At 40.9% G+C, this 23,636-nt stretch overlaps 1 protein-coding gene across 1 annotated transcript in view; it reads left to right on the top strand.

The window, feature by feature from the left end:
* The window catches only part of nrg2a (neuregulin 2a), a 134,249-nt gene extending 110,613 nt beyond the window's left edge, over positions 1–23,636 (top strand). Inside the window, exons 6-12 of the mRNA XM_054755742.1 lie at positions 5,189–5,247; positions 10,603–10,626; positions 13,593–13,695; positions 13,766–13,889; positions 14,560–14,687; positions 14,795–15,016; positions 19,098–23,636. Coding sequence (XP_054611717.1) covers positions 5,189–5,247; positions 10,603–10,626; positions 13,593–13,695; positions 13,766–13,889; positions 14,560–14,687; positions 14,795–15,016; positions 19,098–19,752 — 1,315 coding nt within the window. The 3' untranslated portion in view covers positions 19,753–23,636. The remainder of the gene's footprint in view (positions 1–5,188; positions 5,248–10,602; positions 10,627–13,592; positions 13,696–13,765; positions 13,890–14,559; positions 14,688–14,794; positions 15,017–19,097) is intronic.

Below are 23,636 nucleotides of genomic sequence, written 5' to 3'. Positions count from 1 at the left end.
CTCATAAAACTCCAATCTTGTAGTTCCAACACAAACTGTCTTGCCATGGCTCTAAAATACCAGGTTTCAAGCTCTGTATATGACCATATGTGACTATTTCACGACTACTTAGGGCAGTGTGATGTAGAAGCGGGAACATTGGTGCAGCTTTGGTTGTCCCCTCACTCCCAAAAGAAGACGACTCAAAGAGCAATGCGGATATGGCCTTAACAGCCGTTCAATACGCTATGTACAAATTGGAGGCAGCAATAACTCAATTGTTGTAGCTAATTCACTCACAGCCCCGGGGCATGGCTCCAGAAGAGTTGGATAATGCAGTGAAGGTCCGCGGGGGATTTGTTGTCCCCACTGCCATCTCATTCAATATAGGCCAGGCATCAGTAGGTATTACTCACTGGCTAAACAAGTGGTGCAGACAGCTTGCCCCTGTGTTTATCCCTTATTCATTCACTCTCATTTTTGGAAGCGGAGCAAAGGTGAAGACATTATCAACCAACAACCCATTGTTTTGTTGTTTCCACCTAAGTGAATGAATTCCAAATTGGCGTTTAGCCTGGTTGTGCATATCATTAAGGCACTTGTACTCACACACCTGTACAATCTAATGAGAGGACTTATGCACATATGTTCGTATAACACGAATATAAAAGTATTTTCTCCCTTAACAAAATGTTGTGTCGTCTTATATGCGGGGTCTAGAGCCACAAGCACCCACCATCACCCCTTAATGACAAGTAGCAACTCTAATTGCGGAACTTTTGCCTCAAATGTCTTATATTTCATGAAAAGACACACAAAACAAGTGCAACATTTAAGGAACAATATGCTGCTTGTCCTCACTAGGGTCACGGGTATGCTGGAGCCTATCCCAGCATACCTTTGGACAATTTAGAGTCTCCACTTAACACAACATGCATATTTTTGGAACGTTTGAGGAAACCGGAGAGAGAACCCACGCACGCACGGAGAGAACATGCAAACTACACACAGCGATGCCCAAACAGAGATTCGAATCCAGATCTTCCAGATCTCCTGACTTTGTGGCCAACATGCTAGCCACTAGGCCACTGTGCGGCCCAAGTATTGGTCCATAAACTAAAAAAAAAAAACAGAAAGTGTCTGTAAAGGTTTTCTATTTTGCTCCTGCTAACGTGGTCTCCTCTTGCTAGCTCGCCAGACAGATGACAGATTCTCAGTAAAGACTCCATTTCAGAACCTTTATTTTGAAGCACTGTAAAACTGAGCACACGTAAATAAAGCTCGTCAATTATAACGTACATAAGCTGCAAAATCATTTCTCTGTGACATTAAGCATAAACAACATAGATTTGAACAAATGTGCTAGCTCGATGCTAATTTACATTGAAAATCCCATGCGCACCAGCGATTAGAAATAGCAGTTTTACATGGCAATTTCAAACACCTCCAAATATGAGAATTAAATAGATATCTAAGATGCACATTCAGTTTAAAGAGCTGACATACTACGCATATAATACACATTCTAAGGCTCAACAAGAACAGGACTGGCACATTCAACGTCTTTATGGCAGCAACTACGAACAAATGTTTTTCTTTTAAGGCAATGGGTTTCAAATAGCACAACACAGCATTATCATCACCTATAGGAGCCTTAATAGACAACACCCCTCTGCATTAAATAAATCCTCATTAAAATAAAAGCGCACGATTAATACCCACAAACCACTGAAAACGAGCCCTTGACTCATAGTTGAGAATCCCTGGTGTAGGGCTTTATGCATGCAAACCATCAGGTGGCAGCAACGAGTCATTTTCATTCTGTCTGAGAAAAATCGAACTGCAGAGGAGGAGTTATGATTCTACTTTTGAGATCATTATGATCAATGAAGCACAGTCATCAAACAGTTGATTACATTATTGATATAATATATATAATTACCGCCAGTGGCAAAATATTGGACGCACCTGTGCTCGTGTCTTACAATACAAAATTGACTCTTTTTAAAAAGAAAATATAATAAAATACAATCATGCTCTATTGGGGAGGTATTGTGTAACCAAAATATTAGAAAAATATGTCAGTATGATACAGTGCAGGTGTACAATACGACAAAAACATTCCTTTATGGTATAAATAAGTACAGTTTTTTTCACTGGATGTTGTTCGATTGTGCAGATGTACCTGATGTTGTGGTTGGTGAGTGTATACATAAACACTGGGATATTTTATCTGATCTTCCATATCCACTAGCTGCAGTCCATTTGTATATTTTGAAACACAGGACCACACACAGATTGATTTATGTGTGTTTATTTTAGTCCGAAGAGCAACGTATGACAGCGACCATTACTATAAAAGCGTGATAATATTCTACACAGCTGCACCACATTGATTTTTATTAGATTATGTCCTTCTCGTTCACTTGTGTCATTTGTACGCCAAGTTTCCGTCATCTCATCAGTCTGGGTGAATAATTAAACGTTCACCGTTAACGGTTCTCCCGGGAGGCATTGTGTGAAACCAGTAAATCGCCGGCCAGTGACCTTTTTGTTGGACTGGTGGCCTTGTTGTGAATCCAAGCAGAATGCTAGTTCTCCTAAAAGAGCAACCGTTCATCCTGATGGCATTTTAATGAGGAAATACTGCTCCATGGTCCAAACATACGGACATAATGGTAATCACGAAGGGTTGAGTTATGATAACATACTGTACATCCGAATGTCAGAAAAAGGTACTTTTAAAAGCGCACGCGAAGAGCGGTGTTTCCTTTGGGATTCGTCTTCATCTTTGAATATTTTGCGAGAGCTGTGAAATGCATGGCGGCTTTTTAGGATTTATCTTACAACACACATTTTAAGCATGCAACAGATATTCAGGGAGGAACATGCATCATTACCCCACATTACATTTTGCTGCACAGGCTTCCAATGAATGTATTGATCACCACTGAAGCACTGCAATGATCACGTTCCAGAACAGATGTTTCCCAGCACCTTTTGTATCCTATACCTTTTATATGTATTATGAGCACCTTTTATAGAGTTATCGCATTGTTACTTTAGCCAAGGAGGTCATGTTTTCAGTGGAGTGGCTGAGTCCATTCATTAACTTTTTTTGTATATGCGTTTTTTTCCAGTGGTATTCTCCCAAAGATAATCTTGTTCTTTTAAATTATAATCCATATTTGTATTCAAATGTGCTATTTGTTGGTTACGCCAGAAGCAGCATTGTCATTTTTGGCTGTTATTTAAACTCAACGTGGAAAAATCCCCGTTTAACTTCTTGAGCTGTCAAATGGTATCACGTCAGATTGAAATTTATTGTGCTCATGTCACTGAAATGGAGTTCAGGTTTCTTCCACATCCACAATTCTTTTTGTATCCAAGGGAACAAAATGACAAAACCACACGTTTGTTCACTCGTTGATTTCACAGATGACAAATGTTTCAACTTTTGGCAGTAATTTCTTTTTTCTTTAGCATCCTTCTGCAGTCAGTCACATCCTGCATTTTCTGTGCTTTCACTATTTTTAAAATAAAATGTGTAAGTACCTATACACGCAAAAAAGTTGACTTTAGTTAATATTCTTATTGCAATATTTTCCAAATGTTTTCATGCATTTTTATTTATTTTTATGAATATTGGTACCTATACAGTAATCCCTCGTTTATCACGGTTATGATGTGATGAGTGAATTTACATTAAGTAGGATGCCTTATTTATTAATGGAATATTTTTGCAGTTGGAACATAGAAAACCTGTTTATGACCTTCTAAATACGTTTTTAACATTAGTACAGCCCTCTAGACATGAGCTAACACCCCTGTAGTCACCCTCACACTCATATTACCTAATATAGTAGGCATCATAACATAAAATAAGACATATTAGACATAAATAAAACATAACATAGACTCACATGTCAGCATTTGGAGAGTTCCTTGTTATTTTCTGGACAGCATACTTCTGCAGGAAGTCTCATCGATGTAATGTAACGGCGGCTGAATGACATGTAAATTAGTCAGTGTTTTGATTTGAAATAAACTGTGTCTTACAGGCAGATGTTCAAAACACAGCAGTGCAACACTTCCTAGTTCTCTTCTTCGACTGACTTATTTCCTAAAAGCTAGTCTCAAACCCAGCATGCAGAAGGTCACTGCTCTATGTAGCCCAGCTCAGAACTACACAGCACACCTGTGGCTACAGTACAATTACTGACACCTAGTGGCCAGTGTAGAATACTACATTGTCTTCTGAATGCCTTGTATGCCATTTTGTATTTTTCTTCATTTAGCACAAAAATGTGGTTGAAAATGGTTGATTTAGTCCAAGAAAACAATCAAATTTGCTTAAATGTACATATTTTTGGATGAGTAATAGTCTGTATTCAACCATGAAATAGTGATAATTCCTTAATTCATTGTGAATAAACATGAATTCAAACTGCAAAGTGCCGAGGGATGACTGTACACTAATTTGAAGGTGCTTTGATATTGATTTTTGCATGTTTTTTAACTACGTAAGTACAATTGTATTGCACCAGCTTACACAGAAATTATATAAGTCAAGTTGTTTTTGTATCAAAATGACAAAATGCAATGGCGTGGAACATGTTGACATAAAAATATAACTCAAGTCAACTTTTTGTGTTTTTAGTAAGTAAAATGACCCGTGTTTTAACTGTATACTGCAGTAACTGACGTTATGTTTGCATTTGTGAACGTTTTTCTGCCATATTGCACCTGTGTGTGTGTTTTTCCTGTCCGTAACGCTTGTGTGCTCCTTCCCAGATGTCCTGATGGGTACTATGGCCAGCGATGCTTAAACACTGAACCTCTGCGGTTGCACATGCCCAATCCTTTCAAAAGTATGTTCACTTGATATGAGCAGCTGAGAACAGAGACACAGTTGTCACTGGATTACCTCTGTGGACTCCCGCCGAAAAACACCCTCTTCCCCATCTCCCCCTCCCAGAAACACCCGGTGCTCTTCAACTGTCTCCTCCTCTTCCTCCCCCCCTCCCTCTCAGGTCAACACGCACCGGGCCGTGCACAGCGGTGTCACCCATGGGAACGCGCTGCCTCTGCTGTCTGTTAGCTGAGCTGTTGGTCTAATTATCTGCCTCTTTCCCCCTCTTTCCTCCCCTCCCTCCACACCGTTCTTCTATCGCACCACCCTTCTCCTCCCTCTTTTTGTGGCTTTCAGGTGTCCAAATGACTTTACTGGTGATCGCTGTCAAACCTACGTTATGGCACGTTTCTACCGTATGTCAACTTCCTCTTTAGTCAGACTCTCCTTGAGTCATGTGTGCATGCCAAGTATAGATTAGATTAGTCGTGTAGTACGTGTGTGCGTCTTTCGTGTTGTGTTTGTGTTCTGCATGTAAGTTGTGCCCTTTTATGCTTGCAAATAGTAGACGGTTGATTGTTTATGTTGCAGGTGTGTGCATGTTTAGCCCCGTTTCCACCAAGCACGACAGTTTATTTAGCGTGATGCATTATTGCGGTACCACTTTAATCCCCTACATTTAGCGCACAAACCACACTACGTGTTACCTAAACGGTGAAGCCAGACACTGCAGTTTACTGATTGGATGACAAAGAATGGCCACTTCCTTCCAAGAACAGGAATGGAACAGAAAGAACACAGAACACGCCCGTTATTTATGGCCTATGTCATCGCACAGCTCTGTACTGTATCATGTTCCTATTCAATATTTACGTACTGGAAACACATGCTAGGTCAGAGATTACTGTTACAAACCGTGCCGTGGTCAACTCGACTGAACTGGAACGTTTAGTGGAAACTCTGTTTCTAATCATATTACAACGGATTCATAAATCGAAAGCTTAGTTTAACAGTCCACCATATTCTATCATATACAGTATCAGTATATCATACCTCATTATAGTCACTCATTTTGTAGAAATACAAAACAGAATTACGCTAATTTGTCAAGGGGTGGCAGAAAGGCAAATGAGAAACCCATCAAATTTTGGTGAGAATCGAGATCAGGGGCTTTCAAAGCGTACCTACTTTTCTGGAGCTTTTCTTGTGGCTCACCCCAGTTTACGCTGTCACAGTAGGAGTGGGGGAAAAAAATAATTTTGAATAACTGAAGTAACCACGGAAGTTACCAGGATTGATTCTTTATTTTTCTCAAGCTGCAGACGTTTCCTGGGGCCTCACACTTTGAAAACCGCTGATCTAAATAAAGGTGCGAAGGGCACCTGGCGAAGAGCCTGTTTTCAATTTAATGGTGCCGCCCATCATCCCGCATGGAAAAAAAACACAGCAAAAATGCGACAAACACGGCAAAACATGAAATCAACGGGTAAGAAATGTTTGATAAAACACCACTTTCCTGCAGGACTTTGGCGAGAAATTGTTCTTCCGTGTCTTTTTCCGTCACAATACCGGAGCTTGCTGCCTGCTCCGTAAACAGCCCCACACCCACTCTACTTTGTATCATTGCTTTGTCTTCCGAGAACTGCTGTGATGCAGTCCCTGTGATAACCTTAAAGGCGGGAAAATTACTCAAAAGTGCAAAGTCTCTCTCTTCAGAAACCGTCGGAATCATTTTGATAGTTCAAGATTTACGCCAATTTGAAAATAGCTGGCCGCACTTTCCCTGCTAGAGTGTCGATCCTCCATGAAGCAACATGACAGCATCCCAGTGGACACATGTCAAACGTATACCTCATTAGCTATCATCGTAAAGATAATCCAGCCACCGGCGTCATAGTGCTGCATGCAGACGTTTAGAATACATACACAAGCGTACATGAATTCAAACTATGCAAGAAGGCGGCCGTGTTCACATAAACTAACTTGGAGCTCACTTTTATTGCGGGATCCACTTTAGTTCATTCTGCAGGTTGCATTTGATGACTTCACACACACACACACACACACACTCAGAGTACATAGAGTTGTGCTGCCACACTGGAGACACTAACTGCTCCCTCAGATGTCCTCACACACTATATCAGGGTTTGCAAGGCCACTGCCCGCAGCAATAGCAGCAAATACATCCGTCAACTGTGGGCCAAGGTTTGTGAAGAAAAACCTCTTCAGAACAATGTAGCCTCGAAGGTTTCACTTTTCATGCTGCATTCCAGGAAAAAAAAAAAATTTTAAAAGCTGTAAATTTCAAAGACGTCTGACTATCAAATTGGAATGATGTTCGAAGTTATAAATCATACTTCTCCGAATGCAGTCATAAGATGTCGGTGACACCGAGATTCACTAACAGACTAGAATGGATTATTTATTTATAAAATATTACCATTGTATTGCATAGAAAGTGGTGGCAATATCAGTGATATTATAGCGTATTATTTATTACATCATGACTTCAGTAAGATATTGCTAATAAAATGTTGGGATCTATCAGTATAATACATTGAGTAATCTTATACTCTCGATATAAAGCATTTATGGTGACCAGATGTCTTTTTCCTCCACATGTCCACATTTTTGGACCTCCTGGGATTTTAAAACACATTGTGAACATATATTTTTCCTTTTATTGTGACTCCTCAGCTTTCTATCAAGCCCCGCCTTCCCGAATGTTTTGCCTGTACTGTCATTGGCCAGCAAGTAGGATAGGGCCAATCTGTGGCTATAAAAAGAAACGTTTATTAGGTGAAAATTGAACAAGTTCAACAGAAAAACGGCCAATTATGGGTATCATTTGTAATCTATGTTGTCTTCTTAACCTTTAAAAGCCATTTTAGGCTTAATTTACAGTCACCCAGTAGTATACAGTAGATATACAGTATACATTTTCACATGTACAGTAACCATGAACATTATATTCACAAATAAGAATCCATTTAAATCATGCTGGTAACGATACGGTTTGGAAAGTTGCACATTTCTATGTGGCACAAACATCCATTTAAGAATACAGGAAAGTACAAAGTATGAAACACTGGACTAATACAATCATTTCAATTATAATTTGGTCTCATTCAGGACGTCACGCATGAATGCAGCATGAACGAAACATATTCAGTCAGGCGTTAAAGGAAGATGCCTTACTCGCCCCTCGCATAACCGGCGCTTTCGTTGCAAATTGCGTATTTACAATCCAAAGGCGAAACCTGGACATCATTGCAGACGGTGGACTTCCGAGCTAGTAAGCTTGTTGCAGTGTGGAGCACGACATCACTCGCAAGATGATATCATCTCAACTTCATATACCTGTAGACACAAAAAAATGATACCAATATGAATTGATATCTGATTTCTGTGCCATTATCAGCCGATAACATCCCGAGTGTCAACATGAAATGTTGTCTCTTTTAAAGACCGAGTCAGTAACAGTAATTCAACAGTAATGCATGACGTAGTGTAAATATTATATTGTATATAACTATTATATTCTAATATGACAAATTGCAAGTCAAATTACTTCTTCACAAACAAAGCAAAAACTAACTTATGTTTTGTGTTAACTGGAATGCTTTGTGGTCGCACCTTGCATGCCGTAAGACATTTCAAACTTCTGAGCAGCTTGAATGCAGCATGAGACCGAATTCAGGTGTTCCGAAAGCGTGACTTACCATTCTTAGCTTGTACAAAATGTATTCATAATCAGTGCAGTTAGGAACAACGGCAATATTTGATGTCTGAGATTACCACCAAGGATCTCCCGCTATTTTACTATACGTGAGTCGGTGTCCTGTCCTCACATGCCCATGTGGCTTCAATTCAGCTTTCAAAAAGGGCCACTTGACATACAGTAAAACTGACCATTTCTGTTGTTTCCGCGCACGTCTATTGTGCTATGTATGTTGGCCCCCAGCAGCCGCCCTTTGTCCTTTTTTCATTCTCATCCTATATTAAAAAATAATGCGCTCTGCTTAACATTCTAGTTTTTTTGGCAGAGGGAAACGTGGTGTGTGGGAGAACACAGCGCTCTCTGCATTCAATTTAACTTTGCTGCAGCTGTGCGACGGCATCAAGGACAGAATTTATTTCTGGTTCTCATCCAGCTGCATGAGCACACACAACCTCTTTTGAGAACTTTTTTTAGATTTAATTAAGCATCAGGCGTTAGTATGATCTTTTAAGAGCGAGTATGAATGGGTATCTAGGTCTTGCGCAAAGAAAATCCACTCTTTTAATCAGTGCATCTATTATATGACTGTTAACCTGGGGTTCCTCAAACATGCTGATCCACAGTAAAAATCCAGCCCAGCAAAGTCACTTTCAAACATGATCGATGCCGCGATTAGCCTTCCAAGTGAACTTTAAGACACTGTTGATATTTCACATTTTCCACTCTCAATTATGACAATAAATCAACCGATTCTCCGGCGAGCGTGCAGCCAACAGGCACACACAGGCACATGCGCGCACGCATATCCATTCCGCACTTTGAGACCTGCTTCCTGCAAGGGCACCTCCCATCCCCAGGAGATAGTGCAGAGCAGGAGGATGGCTTCTGATCTTCTCGGCCTAACGAGAGTGTGTCGTAAGAAAAGATGGGACATGCTTTTGGCGACAAAAGTCGAGTGAGCAAGCTGCCAGAGATGTGAACTCAGCTGATTGGTGCAGCCCTTTGATGTAACAGTTACTCCGATTCATGGTGACTTTTTTTTATTTCTGTAAAGATATGCTTGTTTTGACCTGCCGCTTCGTGGGATGGGTGTGTTCGGAATTCTTTTTTTTTTTTTTTTTTTACAAAGGTGGCAGGTAAACTAAATGCGTGTTTGCGCCATGATGTGACCTGCTTCTTCACTGTACTTCTCTGATGCTGGTGGTTGTTGTCACTTTAAAAGAATTGATGTAAAGTGAATTCATTTGTTCCAGGCTTAAACTGTCACCATCATAAAAGCTTTATTAACCACACAAGCTTAGCTTAAGAGTGCAAATAAGTTAACCACGCCTGACAGACACATAATAGAGAGCGCAGCCAACATTTAAAGTGCATGCAGAGCTAGAAAAAGCACTCATGGTACTTCAAATGCATTCACTGCCATTTTGTGGTGTTAATTAAAAAAATAAAATAAAATGAAAACATCAGGCGGTTGTCTACAGCCACAACTGTTAATACCAATGTTTTTTTGACCTGGCTCTAAATTAAGACCCTTCTGGTTACCGTTTTTGCAGACCACACACCCTGAGACGTTAATTGGAGCATTTACGGCACGTAATCGATATCATAAAGACACACAATTTCCTGTTGCATTTGCGTCAATTTCCAATTCTATGATTATCATCACACTTTTCCTCTTTGTCGACACGTGTACATGGCTTCACTCCAAGTTTTGTCATATTTTTTGGTCTGTTTTATCTGCAAATTGTACCACTTTTGTAATGTCTATTAAAACGATTGACTGTGTTTTCACATACAGTAATAGATAGAAAGAACACAGAATGTAAACATGGTATCTTATTTGTGTGTGTGTGTGTGTGTTGCATGCTGCAGTTGCAATGTCCTGTCCTTAAATGTCACTACCATTGTTGTCTGATAGTTACTAATTGAAATGTGTGTTTACTTTTCCAGTGCTTACTTTGTGCATTTATCCCACTATATGTTAGGAGGCGCCTCTTTCATAATCTGCTCTTTTGTTTCTCTTTTGTTCTGCAACTTTCTGCAATGGCAGATCATCTTGGGATTGAATTTATGGGTATGGAACAACACATTTTGATTCTCCGTCCTGCATAGATATACTAAAAAAACAAAACAAAACAAAAAAAACTGACTGACCTGCATCCGTTCCATCTGTGGCGTGACCTGTGAATCATACCGTCCCCTCGATTAACCAATCAGTCTCCCCCCTGGTCAGCCATACTGTAACTTGATAGAATGTTAAAATCCTGCTCTCCATCAAACATGATTAACATGGATGTCATCGGCTGCCCCTCTCGTACATGTGCATTGACTCAACTGTTTGACTCACAGTAGCGCATTTTCCTCTCTTTCGTTTCCCCATTCCTTCTTTAACAAGCATGATATATCATGTTTGTGGTTGCCAGATGCCTTTCAACTATCTGCTTTCTCTTTGCATATGCCATCCTTTTTCTTTACCCGTAAGATTTAGAACCTGTGTCTTGCCTCACCCTGTCATTAGTACAGCTGAAATGCGCCTATGAGGTATAAGACGTCTGCGCTGATTGATTTATCTTTCAAGTGAGTGGATGCTGATAAGCGCATGCAGAGCTATATTTAGACCCCACGTTCATGATTCTCTTCTGTTTGCTGCTATTTCCATCTTGCTTTTGACAACTTTAATTCTCTTCAAGCTTTTCCAGAAAAGTGCTTCAGTGACTTGGGGGTAAATTATATTTGCACAGTGCGAGGCTACAGTGTGTTCTCACAAGAATTTAGGAGGGAATTGCGTTATATTCCGTTTTAACGGAACGAGTCTTCCAGTAAGACTGTCGCATGTATGCTGCAATAGAATATTCATCCAGCTTCTACGCCGCCTATCCCCACGAGGTCGCGGGTATGCCGGAGCCTATCCCAGCCGACTTTGGCCGAGAGGCAGGGTACCCCCTGGACTGGCCGCAATAGAATGTCTAGTATCACAGTGCACTGCAAAAACTGAACTCTATGTGAGATTAATATCAGAAACAAATAACAAACAACCCGGTACTTTCTAAAGTGTAAAAAAAATAAGTATTTTTGACTACAGTCATCCCACACCACTGTGCGCTCCAAATTTCACGGCTTCACTCTATCACGTTTTTTTATTTAATATATAAATTTGTCAATCATGCTCTTTAGTGGTTGAATACAGCCTATTCTTAGTCAAAAAATATGCTTATTGAAGCAAATCTTACCTCACCTTTTGCCTGTTAAGTATTTTAAAGCATAAAAATGGTAAATGAACTAAAATAAAAAATATAAGGCATTCAGAAGATGCATTCAAAGACGCTGTGAATGATATGCAGTACAGTATTCTACACTAGTCAGTAGTTCGGTGTAAAGACCAGACTCGATCGTCGGCCAGAACAACAGGCTTTTATTGCAGGTTTCAATTATTTCACAACACAATAATCCCAAATAAAAACACGGGGTACTGTTGTGGCCGGAGCCCACGCCGGGCTAAAACCCAACTGTGAACAACCGACGTCAATTCCTGTCCGCCCACCACTCTGCTCTCCTAGCACCAGACACATTTATAGCACGAGCATACACACGAGTATGAGTCTTAAATTGCTTATTTACTCTTATGTCTGTTATATTGGGTAATATGAGCGTAAAAGTGACTCTAAGGGTGTTACTTCATGTCGAGAGGGCTCTAATAATGTTAAAAACTGTATTTAGAAGGCCGTAAACAGATTTTCTATGCTCTTGCTACGAAAATATTTATTTATAAATAAGGAAGCCTACAATGCAGAAATTCTGGAACCAATTAACTGCAACAAACAGAGGATTACAGTACTTGGATTTCAGTTTGTGCTATGTGGCAGATGTGTTACCTCGAAAACACTGTATTTTTCATTATATCCAGGCATTTAAATCTGGCATTATCATTACCATTTTCCAGTCATCCCCAAAATGTAAATTTTCTAACAAAGTGTCCCAAAAAATGTGTATACTTAAAAAATAGTCGCTGGAGGTTTCAAAAAGTCAAATGTAAGACTTTTTAAAGACCATAATGAATACAATTTAAGACCCATTTCACATCCATACTGGCAAAAACGTGCAAAAGACATGAAGGGAAATGGAAGGCCACAAAAATAAAACATTTAAAAGCACGACTGAAGTTTATGCATTTGTTTTTAAAAGTAACATTAATACATTTTAAGACCTTTCAAAATCGACAGAATTTTAGACATTTTAACACCTTAAATTAAAATGATTAAATTTTACACTTTTTAAGACCCTGTGGATACCCCGTATTTATATATTTTTATTTTTATTTCATTCATTTATTTCCTACGCCGCTTAATCCTATATTTCTATTTCATTTAAATCCCATTTTATAATTATACACAATTATAGTTACATCAGAATATTTTACAAAGGTTATATACTATTTATTTATTTACTTTAGCTTTTTTTTTTAGCACAAATCAATGGAACTGCAAACATGGCTTTTATCACTTCACTGCGTTTTCTGACTTCCAGAAGCAATGTAGGGTGAATTCCATTTGTGGCTTCCATTTTTACTTCCACGAAGGTTTAACACTAAAATTAAAGAAATATCAATTGAGCTAAAGCAAGTGTGAAAGAAAGTGTACATACTGTACATTTTTGGGACACACGTTATTTAAAATAGCTTGTTTCGTATCAAATCCTACAAAACTGTGTGAGAACAGGCTCGTCGATATTATTTGCTTCAAAAAATACCACTGATTTTCTTTATTATGTCAAAAACATGTATTGCCCTGAACTCAGAGGTCACGCAAACTCTTCTGGAAAAGCTTCCTGATTTTAATGTGGTATTTGTGATGATGTAACACATTATATAGTCAGGGAAGGTAAGAAGAAATGATGAAGTATACTTTACTAAGGAGATGTACTGTAGATATTTAGTGGAATGTAATAAAGAGACTGATTGTCTTCTCCTCTTTCCTGTGTCACTGTCTGCATGTTTGTGTGTGTGCGTTTGTGTGTGTGTGTGTGTGTGCGCGCCATGGACAGAGGCAGAAGAACTCTACCAGAAGAGAGTCCTGACAATCACGGGTATTTGTGTGGCTCTGTTGTTGGTGGGCATCGTGTGTATGGTGGCCTACTGTAAAACCAAGTAAGTTCTCTTCACGAATGCATCACAAACACACGCTGGAAAAAAGAGCAACCGATTACTTTCTCAACAGGAAACAAAGAAAGAAGATGCACAATCATCTGCGACAGAACATGTGTCCAGAGCACCCCAATCGGAACCTAGCTAACGGACCCAATCACCCAGGACCAGGACCAGAGGAAATCCCCATGGTAGATGTGAGTTTAATTTCCTAAAATGGCAAATTTCCTGTCCTAAAATAGGTCTTGAAAAAGATTGGTCATTTTGATTGGGAATTCCGTTTGTATTCGAAGAGCTCAAAAACAAAAAATTGAAATGCAGTTAAGACCAAAATTAATTAGTATTTTTTAGCTGGTGGTGACAAAAGTTGTGTTACAGGAACCCCTTTTTTTGTCATTAATTTGTTCCAAAACGTCAGACGAAAACCCAAACGTACAACTAATTTGTTCCAGACACCCAAAAATATGTTTAAAAAAACACATTTTAAAGAGAAATACATGTAAATGACGAATAGAACATAGTGTAGATGCAGACATCCTGCAGAGATCCAGTTCAATAGTACTGTATTTTTCACCTTCCTTATCAAAGCGCTTGCACTCGCAAATTTCTTTGGCCCCATGGCAGGTTATTTAGCAGTCACGCAATACAAAAGGAGGCCCCAACCGTATTACATTCTCCGAGGGGAGCCTGTAAAACAACGATCAAAATGACAGATAATGTCTCGTACACAACTTTTTACAGTCATTTGTCATTTGCAACATGTACAAATGTACATTCACAAAATGAATATGTTTGGTCTTAGCATTACGTATCTGAAAGCAACCGAATGCAATGGAATGAAAGTGTACTGTATGTATCCTGACTTAGTACATATCAAAGAATGTGCCAGCAACTGAACGAGTCATACGGCCTGCGACGGAAGGATCCTTCCCTGCCAGCCACACCTCTTCCAGATCTCACAATTCTTCCACACGAGCCCATTCATCAACTCACAGGTAATATCGTGTCAAGTGTGGATACACTTTGATGGAGGAGAGGAAATTGCGTTATTATTATTACTACAATTATGTGCATGCACATGACGCCACTTGCATTATGTCAGACCCGAAGAGCGGACGTGGAGCCTGGAGCATTCGGATAGCGTCCTCTCTGACTCGCCGGGGATGATGTCATCATCAGTGGGGACCAGTAAATGCAGCAGCCCCGCGTGCATGGAGGCACGGGCCCGGCGGGCTGCACACTGTGCTTACAATGACTCCCATCGGCCGCCACTCCAATACGGGGACTCCTTTGACTCCCTGGGAGACTCTCCACACAGCGACAGGTGGGACTCAGGCCCTTGTAAGCCCTCAGCAGTTCGTCATGCTAATAGACATTTAACTCCTTAGAGCAGGGGGGTCCAAACTTAAACATGAAATACTGTAAATGCAATATAAATTAGGTTCGACCCTCCGTTGGGCATCTCTGTTTGCATTTTTTCCCCGTGTGATTTTCTCCGGATACTCCGGTTTCCTCCCACATTCCAAAACCATGCATGTTAGATTAATTGGCGACTGTAAATTGCCCTTAGGTATGAATGTGAGTTTGTCTATATGTGCTCTGCAATTGAATGGTGACCAGTCCAAGCTGTACCCCGCCTCGTGCCCGAAGTCAGCTGGGATAGGCTCCAGCATACCCCTGCAACCCTAGTGAGGATAAGCTGCATAGAAGATGGATGGATAAATTCGATATATGTAAAGATAAAGCAAGCTACATGTCACACTTGCGTTATAGGTGAGTTATGCAGCAACTTTTTTGTGTTTACCGTTTTTTCTAGTAACATTTTATATTTTTCAATGTGGCCTTAATTTTCATTCATAATGTGTAGTTTTTTGGGGGGGGGGTTCCAAATGTGGCCCTAGAACACCGCCGTACCTTACGGAGGAAAGTATCAATAAATGATACAGTTGATGAACATGATGACACTTTTAAAAATAATTTCAAATGAATACTTGTCGCACACAAGTAGCCTTGTGTCACACACAAGGTAGACCTTTTATACAGTATAATACACAATATTTACTTGGGTGTTACTGTTCATGAGTAGTTTAACATTTGTGAGTTTACTCGTTGACTGGCTTGGGCCCAAACATCTCACAATGAAACACACCATCTGCATGCATAGCATCCAAAGCAAATAAACAAGTGCCTTTTATCAACTGTCACCTTGACAAGATATGTCTTGCATTTTACGCCTTTGTGCTCTTACTTCAGCCGTATATGTGTCAACAGGACCAGCCTACTTTGAGTACGTGCGAATGAAAAGGTCCTCCAATTGTTATGCACTGCATCCAGTATCAAATAAAAAGTGCCTCGTCCTTTACGACATGCAGTCAGCACTAGTGTGGAAGTCTCTCAGGCTCCTGTGGCCTTCGTACTGGAAGGAGCTTCCCAAAGGCAGCTTCAAAGACCCACAGTCGTGCACCAGTAGCAAAATTGAAGCTCAAACGTACTGTACATGTATGCTTGTGGATAAATACTGCAACCCCCTCGAAGGATGATACACGACTGCAGGCTAGAAGCACATTCAAAGAAACTGCGCTGTTTATTGGAATTTTGCCCATCATCCACAATCCTTATGTGAAACTTGCCCACACGTCTTTCTCTTTTCTGTACGTTCTAAAGAGAGAAATGCAGTTGGCATGAGGGAGCTAAGTATACACGTCATGGGACACACCTACTTTGACTATAAAGCCCTCTAAAAAAACCCTCCAGTAAGGTTTTATGGTTTTATATGCATGCTGTGACGATGCAGTACAGTACATTCATGATCATATGTAATACGGACAGTGTTTTGCTGTATTTTGATCATTTTAAACATTACCGGAACTTCTTTCCTCGGCATATTCATTTCACAGACCCCCTAGATAGGAACTTCCATCGACAACAGCAGCATGTCAAGCTGCTGTTTGCTACTACTAATCATGGCAGGCTTTGTGAGAGCCGCCGCCAACGACTACTTTTGGACAAATGAGGATCCAGAACATTATCTTTTTTAGCCTTTTTGAGCTACAGGTTTTTAGAAGCTGAAGAAAAGAGAATGAAACTTCGTAGCGGATGTGGGGGCAAGTCATTACACCGGCATGACTTGGTGGTGTAAATGTGAAGCTTCCCAAGCCATGCCGACAGAAATGGAGTGTTTCTGCTGCGCTGAGTGGCGTACAGTGTTACGATCGATGGAACGGCGTCGTGTGTATGGCGAGGAGGACATTGTTCCAAGAGATTGCATGGTTAAGGTTAGGATTAGGGTTCACAATGAATGAAGAATTGTTGGCGCTAACAAACCTCGCAGGGATTGAAACGTTTTTCCACCTACACAAAATAAACTGGAAAAGACACCCCAGACCAGCTGGAGCAGCCTGACAACTGTCCATCAAGTAAGTCAACATGATATTGATGTGATACATGGAGCACATAGCACATGATATCACCGCACAGTCCATCTAGCCGTGTATAAACAAAACATGGAATGTGGGCTAATACTTTACGGATCATTTGGTTGTCTATTCGTAGTTGTTCATATGCTTGTTCTTGTGTCCTAGTCGGTACAGATGTGTGTCCTATCGCATTGTTTTGGAGTGGGCTCGCTCCATCTGGGTAGGGGCGTGAGGCGCTGCGTCACTACGCCTGAAAAATAGTCCTTCGTGTCAGCCGCTACAATAATAATGTGGCTTTGCTTGGTTTATATACATGGTTTATATACAGGTCAGTGATGGAAATAGAACATTGTTGGGGTTTTTTGAAGGCTTTGTAGTCGAAATAGGTGTGTCCTGTTATGTGCCTTGTTTTTTTTTGCTGTTTTTCTCTTTTTAGAACGTACAGAGAAAAGAACGTATGCGGTCATGTTTCACATAACAATTCTGGATGATGGGCAAAATTACAAAAATGTGCATTTTTCCTTGAAGAAGCAATATTATTCCAATAAGGGTTTGTGTTTTACTAGTGTTTAAAAGTAGGTCACTGGGTTATTGCAATGTGCCGGTTGCTTCACAGTCGGTGGCTGAAGAAGATCATCAGAAATACCTCCTCTGCATTAGGACAGTGTTTTTTTTGTTTCTTTGTTTTGTTTTGCTGAATGCTAAGATGACTGGAAAACAACATGTGCCGCATTCTTGGTCACATTTGGAGTGTGTTAAAACTGTAACGCTTTAATATTAACAACCGTAGTAATTGCTGCTTTGTCATCTGCAACCCATCTGCGTCACCTAAAAATATATTAAAATACTTGATTTAAAAAAAAAAAGGACCTTTAATAGACCCCTGGAGAACACCAGGGGATGATGGTGTTCACACAGCTGTGGTGTAGGACGGAAAGAGTTTTCAATTAATCAACATTTAACATCTGCGGTCTCATGGACAGAGATTCATCCACTCGTGGTTGCTTACACTAGGAATCCATGCCAGACTTGGGCCACGAGTGCTATGCGGATCGATACTTCCAATACCAGATCTTCATGCTTTAAAATTGATCCTCACATATAATGATGGATACTCGTCATACTTCAGTCATTTGAGGTAATGTACTGTGTCTCACCAACAGGAACACAGTGGAAAATAATTGGATTTAAATGATAGAATGTTGGTGAACTTTCTTTCACTCAGTCAAGTGTGTAATACCAAAGTGCAGTGGAACACTGCTCACTCAGTCAGTCTCAGTCTGTTGAAACGATATCAACGGAATCATCAACAGAGGCATGTGTGAATCGTGAATAAAGTTGTCTTCCTTATTGTACTTCTTAATGATTAATAGTTTATTTTAATGGTTTTATTTGACTTATTTTTTATAGTTTAAAAGACCATTTTTACATATTTTATATACCGTAATTTTGTCTTCTGTTTTTTCTGTTGTATAATAGCTTGGCTACGTTTTAAATCGCCCCGCTATACATCAGTATGCTTCAGGAATTTAAATAAATACGTAAATTACTCTGATGGGTTGTAGTCTTTATGCTGTGACTTGTAATGCGCTACTTTTTAAAATTGACCAATTGGGCGGCAGTGGCTCAGGAGGCAGAGCAGGTCGTCACGAAAGTGGAAGGTTGGCGGTTTGATCCTCGTTCCCTCCACCCAATCACTGTTGTTGTGTCCCTGGGCAAGACGCTTCCCCCACCTTGCGTCCGGTGCAGTAGAAAATAGATGGATGGTTAATGCAGTGATGACACATGTAAACATGGAGAGGGTCAAACATTGTTGAGAAGTGAGAGTGCAGTGGGGGACAGGGGCGGCAGGGGGAATTAAATATGAAGTATACATGACATAAATATGACAAAGTACAGATGCTGCCATCTGTTGGATCTGGTGGACACTGCCGCCGATTGTGTTGAGTATCTTTTAACTATTTCCTCCCCTCTTTTTCCGTCCTGCAGATACGTGTCAGCCCTAACGACACCAGCGCGCCTCTCGCCAGTGGATTTCCATTATTCATTGCCCCCGCAGGTGCCTACCTTCCAGATCACCTCGCCCAATGCCAGCCATGCCATGTCCCTCCCTCCCGCTGTCCACAACCCCTACCCTCTGGAAGACGACCAGCCTCTGCTGCGCCGCTACCAAGTGCCCCTCCATGACGCCCAGTGCCAGGAGGCCTACCGGCAGCAGCGGCGCACCTATCTCAACGACAGCAGGGGCAGCCTGCCCTCCAGCCCCTACCGGCTGGCGGACGACGAAGACTATGAGACCACCCAGGAGTATCTCTCCTCCAGGGAGCAACCAAAGAGAAGCGGGTCCAGCGCACCCGATAGCCGGCGCTGGAGGAGATCCAGACTGAACGGCCACGTGGCCCCCCGCGGATACGAGGCCTCCCGGGAATACGGCTCCCGGAGCTGCCTAACAGGAAGCGAGTCAGAGGAGGACGGTGAGAGCACACCCTTCCTCAGTATGCAGAACATGAACGCTGAGCCCTCCACCATCTACAGGCCGGTGGACAGTCGGACTCCTCACTCGTCGGGGCGGCACAGTGGGCATGGCAACATGCAAACAAGACTTACACACTCCCGCTCCAAACCGGACACTACACCCCACTAGAGAGTGACCACGAACCAACAAAAAAGTCAATATAGCATAGACCTGCATCTATAAGAAATATTTTTATTTTATATAACTGACAGATATTCTAAACAAATGAAATATTTATTTTCATTTTAGCAAAAGTTGTCTACTAGTTAACAGCAAAGACTTTTTTATAGGGAAAACTCTATTTATATGTACATTTTGATTTACAGCATAAAAAGATGTGCCAGTTTTTTCACAACGTTTAACAAAAAAAACAAAAAAAAAAGAAATATTGTGGTGCCTTTTGCTGTTTGCCGATGCCAGAGGGCCAATGGAGGTTTTTGTAGCCTTTCTTATACGGACGCCTCATTTTTATACACATTAATTTGTGTTGTTTTTTTTCCCCTCTCTGGTTGATCTTTTCCTTTCTTTCCGTGTTGCATCCTTTGAGGAGTCGTTACCCCACTGGAGCCCCCTCCCATTATCACGCAATATAAACCACTCATCACAAAGAGGTTTGTTTACGTCAATGTAACTCACCTGTAGTGTGGATCGTTTGGGATCCAGTAGAATGTCTGATTCATGAATACAATGTAGATCCTTTTTTTGGTTTGTTTCGCCATCTGATTTGTGTGTGTGGAGCGAGTGTGTGCGCATGTCACCCTGCTTGCATGTGGTTGTTGATGCAGTGGCGTGTGCCAGTGCAGGAATATACAGAACCAGTGCTTTATCAGAACCCCCTCTACCCACGGACCTCTCTCAAAGTAGACGCAGGTGAAGCTGCGGTAGGTCGTGTTGCGTTACGCAGGTCATTACTTGATGTGTTTACAGCTATCCCCCCCCGACCCCTCTCCATTCCCAGCCTGCCCCATAAAGCCCCCTCTGCTCCACCTCCTTGCCTTCTCCGCAGGCTTCCCTCACGTGAGCCTTTTATGAGGCCCACAAACACCGAGCCGCTTGGCACAGGGTGACCCCTGCCATCAGAGGTGGCGGGCCAAACGAAAACTCTGCATCTGTTTTCATTCAGCTCCCCATACCTCATCATCCTTCTGTGTCCGTTCTGGTTTTTTGTGGTCTCTGTTAAAGGCCACACAGTGTCTCAGGATTTCCACCTCTCATGTTGACATGTCCTACATACAGTCGAGTACGGAAGAAACACGTGGAGTAGCTGTGAAAGGGATCATAAAATGCAAAAATATGCAAACTTTCTATTTTGCTGTTTGATGACGTCATTTTCTAAGAGGTGACTGTGCTGCGTGTGTGCGTGTGTGTGTGTGTGTGTGTGGTCTAGAATGAAAACGATGATCATATGCATATTTACACCGGTTATTTTACTTCTTTAAAAAAGCCATCTATCAAATTTGATCGTGCACATACGTGTGGATTGTTTGTATCACTCGGTTTAGAGCGCTTTCACTTTTACGTGCACACTTCCAGTAAACGTCAAGTAGCATCCAAATAGTGTCTCCTCCGATAGTACTGTGTACCTGCCGCTTTGTCTTATTGACAGATTTAGTCATGTCAAATCCAGTCTGATACTTTTGCAAGGAATCAAAAGCATTAAGGCGCCCCCAAGATCATTTGAGAGGATGTTTTATTACCGTCAACTCATTGCGAATAGACGATAAAGATTTGTTCTGCACTTCTAACTGCGATGTGGTAAATGCACAGTGTGGTCTTGTTATAGAGAATGGTCTTTGGTCACATGTCACTTGCAGATTTCCTCACCCTCCCCAAAAATAAGCCACCACGTTGAGGTCCTACCAGGCACTCCCTGCTAGTCTCCTCTGTTTTGATTTTAAAGTCCAACCCTGACCCCCCCCTCCGCCCGCCTCTTGGCTTGAAACTCCTCTCCTCTGCATGTCCTTGTGGTCAAGGTTAGATGGGTGCATGGTTTTAAAAAAGGAACAAAAAATAAGAAAAAAAAAAAAAAGAGAAAAGCAGCAGACTATTCTTTTCCAGTCATTGGAAGTGTATTTCATTTAACATTCAGCAATAAAAAATAAAAAAAAAACACCTTTTCCCTCCCCCTTCCTCCTCCCATGTCATTCCTGGAATATGCTAGAAATAAAAGAAACAATGCGAGATTGTCATAGATTGTAAAATAAAATGGAAAATGATTCCACCTGTTCATATGAGGAAAATAAATCTTTATTCATATCATTTTATGATGGAGTTATTTCTGCAAAAGTGTGTGCTCTGGAATCGGAGTTTAATGAATATGACTGCACGAAATTACACTTTATGAATGAACATACACATTTTACTATTAGATTATTTCTTAAACGTATTTGTCCCAGCGAATTCATATTGCTTGAAAAGATTATTGCTTTAAAAGAATTAATATTGCTTTGAAAGATGACTGTCAAAATAATATGCATGTCGTATTGGCTTCAACTCACCACGAGATGGCAGCCGCACTTCCAAAACCATCCAGCAATTTGTGGGAGGGAGTAAACACGTAATAGGCAAGCACTTTTATGAGAAAAACAAGTGGATCTTTGTGAAGTATCATTTGCATACATGCAGGAAGGTAGTAGGTTAAAGCCTTCATTGTGAATGAATGAACGCAATAAAAAGTGAAACCATATAGGAATAGTACCAACGTGCCAATCGAATACAGTGACAGCCAGTTGCAATGCCATCCATGCTGCTGTCAGACATTAACTGGGAGTAAATGTGTGTGAGACACCGAAGTTCAATGTTTAAAACAGCGAGTGGAAAGCTGTGTCAAAATATAACTGGAAAGGAGCTTTGCAGGCATAAATTATTTTGAAAGTTGCGACATGAAGAAGGTTTATTGGATGATTTATTAGCTCTGAGCAGTGTGGATAAAGTCAAGCGTAAGCCGGCAGCGTGCGCCTTGCTTTGGGATGTAATACATCAAGTGACCGCTGGATGTCGTTGTTCTGCTGCATTCAATTTCCACACGGGTGACTTGTAAAAAATGGGACATTTCACACTTGAATGAACATTTTGGGGGGGATACGATGACGGTGAACATCAGATTGATAGTTTTTGTAATGAAAATACACTTATTTCATAAATTACACCTATTAATGTATAATGTCATCCGGACTTTTTTTTTTTTACCAATGTCAACCAAGGTTACTGTCCACTACTTGCATTGTGACCCAAAATAAAAATGACATCATCTTTACCAGGTGACCCTAAATGCACCATGCACCAATCATACCTCAGGGGTGTCCAGACGTGTTCATAGGGCTGCTACTGAAAAGAACAATGGATGCGTGATGTTGTCAACATACTGTAAAACAAAAGGGGATCATTTTAGTCAGTTTATGTCAACATGTGTTGTGTCAAGTCATCATTATTGTTTTTGCAAAAGCAGATTTTTGTCAATGTCAAAATAAAACAAAAAAAAAAAAACAAACAAGGAATGGTGGAGGGGGCAGGGGCCCCATAAAGGGGGAGAAAGTTAGGACAATAACAGTTAAATATCTTCATTGACCAAAAGTAATCTTCAATATTGACTGACCACCCTCCCCCCTATGGCGACATGAAATGGTTTGGTCCACTACTGCCTTCACAGTGCTTGGTAACTGCAGCCAGTAGGCAGTTTCCGCAGAGCAGAGTGAAACAATGCTGCCAGTGCCTAGTAAAATAACGTCTGGGAGTCAAAAAAGGAAAGAGAGGTTCGTTTGCGGGGTTTCATTTTTTGTAGCCTAGCCATTCTGTGTGTCATGGCGGTCAATGCGCAATCCATACCGGAAATACCATCAGTTCTACGCATGTGCAGGACACGTCTACATCCTCCCGACCTATTTTTCGGCAGTCACGTGCTGGGCAAGCAGATTTGTTCTTTTGCTCTTTTTTGTATATCATATCCGTGGTGCAAGTAAATTATACTACATTATTATTTTAGGGGTTTTTTTGCTACTGAAAAAGTACAAATA

Source organism: Dunckerocampus dactyliophorus, chromosome 16 (genome assembly GCF_027744805.1).
Source record: "Dunckerocampus dactyliophorus isolate RoL2022-P2 chromosome 16, RoL_Ddac_1.1, whole genome shotgun sequence".
Taxonomy (NCBI): domain Eukaryota; kingdom Metazoa; phylum Chordata; class Actinopteri; order Syngnathiformes; family Syngnathidae; genus Dunckerocampus; species Dunckerocampus dactyliophorus.
The sequence above is the reverse complement of the archived record's forward strand: the minus strand, read 5'-3'. Positions and strand labels throughout refer to the sequence as shown.